This window comes from Drosophila grimshawi, unplaced genomic scaffold, assembly GCF_018153295.1.
Source record: "Drosophila grimshawi isolate 15287-2541.00 unplaced genomic scaffold, ASM1815329v1 contig_848, whole genome shotgun sequence".
In the NCBI taxonomy this organism is placed as follows: Eukaryota; Metazoa; Arthropoda; class Insecta; order Diptera; family Drosophilidae; genus Drosophila; species Drosophila grimshawi.
In genome coordinates, this window is record NW_025063692.1 from 16,854,607 (window position 1) to 16,864,175 (window position 9,569).

At 45.7% G+C, this 9,569-nt stretch overlaps 3 protein-coding genes across 3 annotated transcripts; 1 reads left to right on the forward strand and 2 right to left on the reverse strand.

Annotated features, from left to right (window-relative positions):
- Positions 1 to 5: 5 nt before the first annotated feature.
- Positions 6 to 1,131, reverse strand: LOC6564758 (glucose-induced degradation protein 8-B homolog). The gene is made up of 2 exons (XM_001991681.3): positions 761 to 1,131; positions 6 to 670 (listed from the first exon to the last, which is right to left on the reverse strand). Exons 1-2 carry the CDS (start codon positions 876 to 878, stop codon positions 111 to 113), a joined length of 678 nt encoding a protein of 225 aa, XP_001991717.1. The 5' UTR covers positions 879 to 1,131; the 3' UTR covers positions 6 to 110.
- Positions 1,132 to 1,722: 591 nt separating this feature from the next.
- On the reverse strand, positions 1,723 to 4,648 carry LOC6564756 (inhibitor of growth protein 3). The gene is made up of 4 exons (XM_001991679.2): positions 4,557 to 4,648; positions 4,420 to 4,491; positions 2,729 to 4,337; positions 1,723 to 2,655 (listed from the first exon to the last, which is right to left on the reverse strand). Exons 1-4 carry the CDS (start codon positions 4,582 to 4,584, stop codon positions 1,971 to 1,973), a joined length of 2,394 nt encoding a protein of 797 aa, XP_001991715.2. The 5' UTR covers positions 4,585 to 4,648; the 3' UTR covers positions 1,723 to 1,970.
- A 152-nt stretch (positions 4,649 to 4,800) lies between these two features.
- Positions 4,801 to 8,399, forward strand: LOC6564755 (DNA ligase 4). Its single transcript, XM_001991678.3, has 5 exons — positions 4,801 to 5,128; positions 5,209 to 5,373; positions 5,440 to 6,368; positions 6,462 to 6,911; positions 7,368 to 8,399. The coding sequence occupies exons 1-5, from the start codon at positions 4,822 to 4,824 to the stop codon at positions 8,283 to 8,285; spliced, it is 2,769 nt and encodes a 922-aa protein (XP_001991714.1). The 5' UTR covers positions 4,801 to 4,821; the 3' UTR covers positions 8,286 to 8,399.
- Positions 8,400 to 9,569: the final 1,170 nt, after the last annotated feature.

Below are 9,569 nucleotides of genomic sequence, written 5' to 3' on the forward strand. Positions count from 1 at the left end.
ATCAAGCTGCAGTTGCCACGCCTAAAATTGACCATCCGCCCACACGCCCGCCCACATGCTTACAGATTTTATGATTATTTGTGTTTTCCCCCGCTGGCCCGAGCATTTATTTATTTGGGCTCCACCTGGGCCGTCTCCAGATCCTTCATCTTGGGATAGGAAATTGAGCGACTGTCGAGCTTGGACTGTGCCCACAATATCAGCTTGAGCAGGAACATCATCTTTGGCGTCGAATCCTCGCTGTGCTCGCTGCGCAAAATAGCCGCGTTCAGCTCACTGGCGATCTTTTGCCTATACGACTGCTCGAGCAGATCGGCAAAGGGGCTCTCCTGCGGCTTCTCAAATGCCAGCAGGGCTAGTGTGCGCTCCAGTTCGAAGCGTATCTCCTCGCCCGACTCGGACAGCTTGGACTGGGCAAAGACGAGTGCCTCTTCCACTTTGCCAGCGCGGATCAGCTCGATCAGTTGCAGCTGCTGCAAGTGGAAAAACAAATAGATCTCGCTGCCCAACAGATTCGGGTGCAGCTGATTCACCAGATGTGTGGCCTCCTCAATGCGGCCTTCCTGCACTGCCTCGCGTATCTGGATGCGATCATCCAGGCTGCTCAGCTCCACGCTGGGCTCCAGTTCCGCTTCGTGCTGGAACTTCTCTGCTGCCTCCTTGAAGCCCTCTGCACAATACACACGTATAAATATATAATTATATATATTATATTATAAAAAATACTAAATATAAAATATTTATGTGGATGCTGTGTTACCTGTGACCAAGTAGTTCATGATGAGACGATTCATGTCCGCCTGCTTGAAGGGAAACTGCTCGAGTCGTTGCAGCCATTCCTCTTTTGTGATGGGCTCACTTTTCTCATTGTAGCTCATTTTCTTGTTTTTCCGTATTTTGCCAATTTTGAGGCCGTTATCTGCAAACTGTGGGGAGCGCTAAATAAGTGCTTAGTTGACTGCGTGTTTACTATTTGCTTTTTTCCACCACACAATTACGGATTTCAGTTCTGCGTTTTGCGCAACACACAATAATATATATTTCTATTTCTTTTGTAAGCAGTTTGTTTTTGGACACACAAAAGCCAATGCCGTCACCTCAATGCTAGCGATGGCCGATAAATATTCGATTGGCAAATCGAAGACAGCGATAGTTTACCCCATACGATATCCCTAGCGAACTATCGATATTTTAATCAGTTGGTGCGATTTAAATTCAAGGCAATGAAACTGCCCGCGATATATTTCCCCAATTCCGTACGGATATCTACATATATATGTATATGTATGTCTGTAGATTAATAACTGATGAAATCGATGAATGCATTAATGATATTGATCTATATGTATTTAATTTGTCGCCTGTGCGGCTTAACATAAATAGTTGTTGTTACATATGCACAATCTCTAAAGTGTAGTTTAGCTGCAGCAGCCGGCGTTTAGCTCTCCTTGTGCAGCGATCTCTTTCCCTCGCCCTCGAAAAAGGGCGCTCGCTTAGCCGCCGGCGTTTGCAGCTTATTCAGCTTATAAATATATTTGTTGGGTTTTAAAGCGGCAAAGTGATGCACTAGGTTTGGCGGTTAGACTAAGAACTTTTATTCAATGTATTCTTAAGATGGGGGTATCGAGCGCAGTATCAATATTTTCTGTTATTAACATTAGTAATCGGAATGTTGTATTGATCTTTTACTCATTTTCAACAAAAATAAAGCAATCAAACAGCTGATAGCGCAAACGAATGAGTTATTTTATTATCTTATTACAGACATCTTAAGCTTATATATACTGAGCAGAAAATCATATACTTGTAAGAATAATGTCCTATTTTTGTTAGGCTTTAGCGATTTGGATTTTAACGAATTAGGATTTCATCAAAACTGAACCAGTTGCTGCCCCAGCTGGCACTGCAGCTGTAGCCCCCGCACCAGCCGCAGGCCCAGTCGCAGCTCCCGATCCAGTGGCAGCTGCAAGTCAGTTTTTGCGATTGCCTCGTCGCCGCATGGAAGCGGTGCACTTGGGGCAATACCATTTGCCCTTGGGCGGCTGGGTGATGCCCACGCAAGGATAGTGGAACCATTCGTAGGGGCAGGCATCGTTGTCGCAGGCAACCATATCGCCATAAGACACCTGGTTGCAGGTGCAATAGCGCGGCTCATTCGGATCGTACGACCATTCACCCTCCTGCGTCTGCTCCACAACCAACCCGGCATCGCTGATGGTCAGATTGGCACCCGGTGTCAGCGTACTGCTCGGCAATCCAATGGCTGTCGCTGTGACGCTATTCACAACCGGCAGGGCAACGGACGATGCAGTGGCTGCCACACCAGCAGCAGCAGCAGCCACTGTGCCATGGCCAGTTGCCATTTGTTGTTGTTGTTGCTGTTGCTGCTGCTGTTGTTGCTGCTGCTGCTGCTGTTGTTGCTGCTGCTGTTGTTGATTGACAGCGACGGGATTAAGGGAGAGGGCGCCATGGGTGGCGGGATGATGCAGTTGGCTGGCATGTGGTATGACAGCTGCAGCAGATGTGCCACTCGACAGCATGTCCACAGAGTCCACGCTCATCGATGATGTGGACGATGCAATCGAGTTGCCCGACGACCCATCCCAGAATTTGACAGCGATGCCACCAGGCATCGAGATGTTGGCATTTAACTTTCTGCAATCAATCAAGGAAAACAGAAAAAAATATGTTTAGAATTGGTTCAACTTAGTTTGAAAATTCCATTTACTTCTTGTGCTTCTTCTCCTGATGATGGTGCTGATGATGATGATGATGATGATGTTGTTGTTGCTGTTGCTGCTGCTGTTGTTGTTGCTGTTGTTGCTGCTGCTGCTGATGATGGTGATGCTGATGTTGTTGTTGTTGTTGCTGCTGCTGCTGATGATGTTGATGTTGCTGTTGTTGTGGCTGTTGTTGTTGCTGCTGCTGTTGCGACTGTTGCTGCTGCTGATGGTGATGGGTATGTTGATGTTGGCCGCTGACCAGCGTTCCAGTCGCTGGCTGCAAGCTGCTATGCTGGGCCGCTGCTGCTGCCGACCAGAACTCGTTGCTGCCAGCGACGCCAGCGACATGATGTATCGCCTCAAAGCTGGCCTTCAGGCTGGCCGTGCGTCGTCCCTGCGGCATCTGTTGTGTGGCAACGATCGCTTGACTCGCCGCTGCTGCAATGGCACTCGATGCAGATGCACCGCCGCCCAGCTGATGCAGATTGTAGCTAACCGTCGTCGCATTGCCATGGCCGACATGGCCGCCGGGCACACCTTGAACGCCGGCACCCACACCTGCACCGGCAACAGCTGCACCACCACCCACTGCCACGTTATTGGTGGCGGCGACACCAGCAGCAGCTGCTGCTGCAACAGCTGCCACGGCTGCGGCAACATTTGTAGAGTTGTTGTTGCTGGTGCTGCTGCTGCTGTTGTTGCCGCCGATTACGCTGTGCGCGCCAAGATTTGTGGGCAGCTGACGCACAAGATTGCCGGCAACAGCGGCATTAACCACATTCCCTGTGGCACCACTGCCAGCCACCATGGGCAGGGCGACGTGGGTGGTAATTGTGTTCACATGATTGCCAACGACCGGAATGACAAGGCTGGCGCCGCTGTGGCTGCCAGTGTGATGACCACCACCACTGTGATGAGCACCAGCAGTGTGATGTCCACTGTGACCGCCACTCGCCACTGGCAACGATTGATTCAGATTGGATCGCTTCTCTGGCATGGGCACGGTGCAAATCGTTTCGCGACGCTTCTCCAGCTTGCGATGTCGATGATGGCCACTGCTGCTGACTGCTGTGCTGCTGCTGACGCCTGCACTGCTGCTGCCAATGTTGCAGTTCATGCTGCTTATAATGGCGCTGCTGATGACCAGACTGCCACTGCTACTGCCACCGCCAGTGCCACTGCCACCCACAGTGCCTGTGGTGCTGATGATGCCGGCGGCGCTGTTGATGCTACCAGCGATTAGATTGCTATTCACCGCACTGCTCGCTTGATTATAGAATCGATTCTCCTTCTGATTCATGCTTAGCAGCAGAGCCGTTGCAGCCGTCGAATTGTTGCCATCCAGTTCCAGCGAGCGTTTCTCTAGAATCTCGGTGATACCATTGTTGTCCGCCTCCAGTTCGCATTTGAATTTGAACAGCTCGCTGTCCAGCCGTCGCAGAAAGCGCTCGACCAGCTCGTGGATATGTGTGGCAATTGCCACCTTCTCATCGGCATCCTCCATCACCTTAAAGTAATCGCCGCGCAGGCTGTCCATCGAATCGTGTTGCAATTCACCTCGCTTGCACTGCTGAAAGAAAATGCGCGACTTCTTGTCCAGCGAGTCCATGTTGTCTGCGGACGTGTGTGTGCGTGTGATGAATTATAAGTAACACTTTACTTTACATAATAAAACCACCAGCTACAATTAACTTACTTTGCACAGCCAAGTCAAGTTCTCGCATTTCTGTGAAACGGTCGCGCAACTCCTGCGGCAGATGCTCAATCACTGCAATTTAGGATAAAAATAATAGTAGCATACATTGTTGGCTTCGCTATCGCCATTGCACTCACTCTCCAGATAGTCCTCCAAATACAACATTTTCTATTTCTTGATGTTTGTTAATCTTTACAGCTACACAATTATTACCAAAGGCGAAAAACATGTACTGTTGTTGTCAGGGCAGCAAAACGTTTGAGGCATTGCCTGGCAAAATGGTCACCCCAAAAACAGAAGCCATTGTATCGATAAGCAATAACTTATCGAAATCATCGATGTGGTATTTTTGTTTATTTCGCTTTGTTGATGAAATCATCAAAACATATTCAATAATTTAAAATGGACATCTCCGACACGATTAAATTTCGCGACATTTGCACAATGATGGAGAGGGTTAAGGTGGCAAAGAATACGCAGCGCAAAGAGATCGTCCTGAAGCGCTACTACGACTCCTTCAGCAAGCATCGCGAGGCATTCCGACAGAATGCTGGCCTAACTGCCAAGCAATCAGAAGACGGCAAGAGCAGCTTCTATCCAGTGCTGCGTCTGTTGTTGCCCGGCGCGGATAATTCGCGCGACAATTACGGCCTGCAGATAACGGCCTTGGGACGCCTCTACACACGCGTCCTCCAGCTACCCAAGGACTGTGAGTGGCAGCAGCCAATTAACATCGATGCGATCATTTCATCCAAATAATGTTATCCATTTCTTGATTGTTATCATCAGCTGATGATGCGATTCGCTTGCAGCATCGAAGTTTCTCCTCGTTTCGTGACTATGCGGATGTGGTGCATGCTGTCCTATTGCCACGATGCCACAACGAGCCCAGCAACCTGACACTCAAGCAAGTCCACGACATGCTCGATCTTATTGCCAGCGAGGATACGACTGGTAAGCCATTTCGAATCATATAGAAGCAACGAAATGTTTTCAAATGGGAATTCTTGGCTGATTTAGTGAAGGAACGTGAGCTGATCCGTTTTACAGAGCTGGCATCGGCCCAGGAGCAAAAGTGGCTGATACGCATCCTGCTCAAATCGATGGGATTGGGGATTGGCGAGCAGCGGTTATTCGGTCTGCTGCATCCCATGGCGAAGGACATGTATCAGCGCTGCTCGGATCTGGAGCGTATCTGTAATCTGCTCGCTGACGACAAGCTAACGCTGGAGACAACGCCTGGTAATGCCACCACCAGCAGCAGCAGCAGTGCCAATATCAGCGCTGTCATCAATTTAAACACATTCATTGAGCCCTTCCAGCAAATACGTCCAATGCTGTGCGAACGGTTTCCGGGCAAGATCGAGGATCTAATGCAATCGGATGTCCTCTATATGGAACGGAAAATGGATGGTGAACGTTTTCAATTGCATTACGCACGCAATCGATTTAAATATATATCCCGCAATGGTGCCGATTACACAAAAAGCTTTGGCGATAGCTACGAACATGGAACACTAACGCCCCAGCTGCGAACACTGCTGCCCCTGGGCATGGAATCGATAATACTCGATGGCGAGATGATGATTTGGGATACGCAACAGTTGCGCTATCGCGAGAAAGGCGAAAACACAGATGTCAAACATTTAAAACCGGATCGCAGCTGGCGTCCCTGTTTCGTTGTCTATGATCTACTCTATTTGAATGGTGGGAGTCTCCTCGATATGACGTATGTGCAGCGTGCCCATAAGCTGCATGAGTTAATCACCGAACAGCAGGGCGTACTCCAGCTAATGAAGGCCGAGAAAATTGCCTCGCTTGAGCATTTCAATACGCTCTTCCAACAGATGCTCGACTCCAATGCCGAGGGCATTGTGCTCAAGAAGCAAAACTCAGTCTATAAGCCTGGTGTACGTGTTGGCGGTGGCTGGTACAAGGACAAAGCAGATGTGAGTCTGGCTGTTTGATTGTTTTCATATGATATGTGTAACATATATCTCTCTCTCTCTGTCTATCTTTCTCTCTCTCTCTCTTTTACTCAGTATATAGAAGGTCTGATAACCGAGTTCGATGTGCTGATCATTGGTGGATTTTACAATCGTAAACGGACATTCATTGAATCGTTTCTGGTGGGCGTATTGAAGCCCGGCGGCGACACGGAACGCGATGAGGTCTACAGCATTGGCTGTGTGGCCAACAATACGCGCCAGCGTAGCGTGCTGCATCACGAGCTGAGTCCGCATTGGCGCAATGCGAGCACAGACCCGCCACCGTTGTGGTATCACTATAAGCCCAACGAGAAGGATGGCTCACCGGACGTTTGGATCCAGCCCGACAAGTCCATTGTATTGCAGGTGAAAGCGGCTGACTTAACGCCAAATGGTGCATATTTCACGCCCAAATCGCTGCACTTTCCACGCACGCAGCTCATGCGCGATGACAAAGTGTGGAACGAATGCATGACGCTGCAGGAGTACACAGAACTGTGCCAGGTAAGGCGGTCAATATAATGGACACAACTGGACATTAAAATAATAACAATAACTTGGTTGCAAGGCGGGGCTATAATTATAATTGATAATTTTTAGCTGATCAGGTTTTCTTGAATCTTGATTGTTAATATTTTTCCTTGATCCTAGAGTTTGCGATCTATATTCTATCCTCAGTCCTGTACTGATGTCCTTGCCCCATTCAAGATTATTTGATAGATATTCAAAACTTACGTTTTGCAAACAAAATCAGTGGAGAACTTAATGACCAAAGAAATGTGCCAAACAATTTAATATCGCCATACTTCATGATGAATATATTGTATTTTGGAAATGGTATTCCAAAAAATGTACAAATTATTGTCAGCATACCTAGTCTTGCTGTCCAGTTGTGTGTACACATAATAGGTTTTCCATATGTATGAATATATAGATATTTTTGCAAAAACTCTTTGCCAGGGTCGCGGTGGCATTAAAAAGCTGAACAAGCGACAGGCGAGCCTTAACGACTTTACCACGGAACGGAAGCGTCAAAAGATAACGCCCGCTGAACGCAATCGTCTTGGTTTGGCGGCCTATGAGAAGCGCTACGATGTAGAGCCCCTGGAGCACAGTTCGCAGCTGTTTGATGGCTTCAGCTTTTGCATATTGAGTGGCGCTCGTGGCAATAGCAAGCAGCAGCTGCAGACGCTGGCCGCCAAAAATGGCGGCACAATCGTTCAGAATCCGTTGCCCAACGATCCGAAGTGCATTTGCATAGCCGGTGATCTGATCTATTTGGTTGAGCGTCTAATGCAGCAGCAGCCGCGCACCAACAATATTCTACGGCTCGACTGGCTGTTGCGAGTGTGCGAGAAGCAGAATATCGAACTGCGTCCCAGGGATGTCCTCTCTGCCACAAATGCGCTGCAATCACAATTCGCCAAAAGCTTTGATCGATTGGGTGACAGCTATACGGACATATTTTGCAGCATTGAGGAGCTGCAGGAAGTGCTGCAGGATATTACCGATACGCAGCTGGATACTGTAGATGTGGAGCAGCAAAATCTGGACCAACTGGAGCAGCAACTAATTGGCAACACTGCCGCATACAACATATTTGCCAAGCACCACGGTTGCTTCTATAATCGGGACGCAGACGAGCTGGCGAGACTGCTTTTTATGCAGCGTGGCGGTCAATTGGTTAGCGAATCGGAGCGTCAAAGTCTGACCATTGTATTTGTGTCTCCCAGTCGCCTGAATCGCCAGGACTTTGAGCAGTGGCATAAGCAGCACTTCGCCACACATCCCATACAAACGGTGAGCACGGATTGGATACGGCAATCGCATCGTGCACGTTGCGCTCTGCCAACAGCCGAGTTTCATTTCGCATTCTAGTTGCATTCATAGCAAACAATTTGTATATATATATTGTTGTTCACGTATTCTAAATACTATTATATATATAAAATATATTTATATTGTAAATCGTTCCGCAATAAATACACGTTTGACACGTCACAAAGATGTTGAGGATTTGTTTTTGTTTTTTGTTTTATTTACTTTCATTTTATTCATTCACATCAAGACGACGAGTTTCGTATTCAAGTTGCAAACGGAAAGAGACTGCAAATAAAGCAGCACAAGCCAGTTCTTGTAGCACCTTTCTTTTACTAGTTACACTGTTAACAATGAACAACAACTTCCAACAGTGTGGAAGGTTCAAAAGCAAAAAGAGTTCTTGAACCAATTTGAAACATACATTTTAGATACAATTACAAGTCGGGTTTTTATCGAAAGGGAAAGTGCTATTGCTGTTTCTTTCTCGCTCGCATTTGATTCAAACAATTTGACAACAATTATGTTTATTTGATACGCTTGAAATTCGATATTTAATTTCATTTGCAGCAATAAGGACATCAAAAATACATTTAACCTTTTTTTTGTTGCTTTTTTCATTTGTATATGTATATACATATGTACATACATATACATATGTACATATGTATATGTTGATATAGTTATGTAAGTTTTCTAAATTTAACAATTCTTTAGAGCATTAGCCTTTTTCTTGACTCTTTGATCAGTTGTAGGCGAACAATAATACAAAATACAAAAAAAAAATGTATATATATATATATATATTTATATATATATATATATATATATATATATATATATATATATATATATATCTTATATATAGTACTTAGTTCAACAAATCGGGTGTATGCCCATCATATAATATATGTATATTTGTATTTATCAGGAATATATGCAATCTCTGAGATTATTTAACACATTTACATCCATAACACCTAAAAGCTTTTTAATTGGGCTACCGGTTTTCAAACCAGTGCGGAACACTGCCTAATTGTTTGAGGATTGTTCAAATTTATGAAAATTACATTTCAGCTTTCAGAATTGTGTTTGCTCTAAGTAATCTTAGGTATTTTTTTTTATTTTTTTTATTTGTGTGTTTATTCAAAATTATTCAGCAGCCTGCTTTATTATTATTATTTCTATTATTCATTATTAATTCTCGGCGAAATTCGTCTTTAAAATCAAATTCTATGCTTTAATATTATTATAGGTATAATAAATATTTGTGTTCATTTTCTTGTGTATAAATATCGTACAGCAAATCGTTAGTTAAAGTTATACAAATGCATATTTAAGAGG

Bases quoted from the DNA above. Each gene is read 5' to 3' on its own strand.
- LOC6564755 (XM_001991678.3), top strand. From the start codon at position 4,822: ATGGACATCTCCGACACGATTAAATTTCGCGACATTTGCACAATGATG. The intron at 5,129-5,208 runs GTGAGTGGCAGC...TGTTATCATCAG, and splicing joins CCTCCAGCTACCCAAGGACT to CTGATGATGCGATTCGCTTG. The intron at 5,374-5,439 runs GTAAGCCATTTC...TGGCTGATTTAG, and splicing joins TGCCAGCGAGGATACGACTG to TGAAGGAACGTGAGCTGATC.
- LOC6564758 (XM_001991681.3), bottom strand. From the start codon at position 878: ATGAGCTACAATGAGAAAAGTGAGCCCATCACAAAAGAGGAATGGCTG. The intron at 671-760 runs GTAACACAGCAT...TGTATTGTGCAG, and splicing joins CATGAACTACTTGGTCACAG to AGGGCTTCAAGGAGGCAGCA.
- LOC6564756 (XM_001991679.2), bottom strand. From the start codon at position 4,584: ATGTTGTATTTGGAGGACTATCTGGAGA. The intron at 4,492-4,556 runs GTGAGTGCAATG...CCTAAATTGCAG, and splicing joins TTTGGAGGACTATCTGGAGA to TGATTGAGCATCTGCCGCAG. The intron at 4,338-4,419 runs GTAAGTTAATTG...ACACGTCCGCAG, and splicing joins ACTTGACTTGGCTGTGCAAA to ACAACATGGACTCGCTGGAC.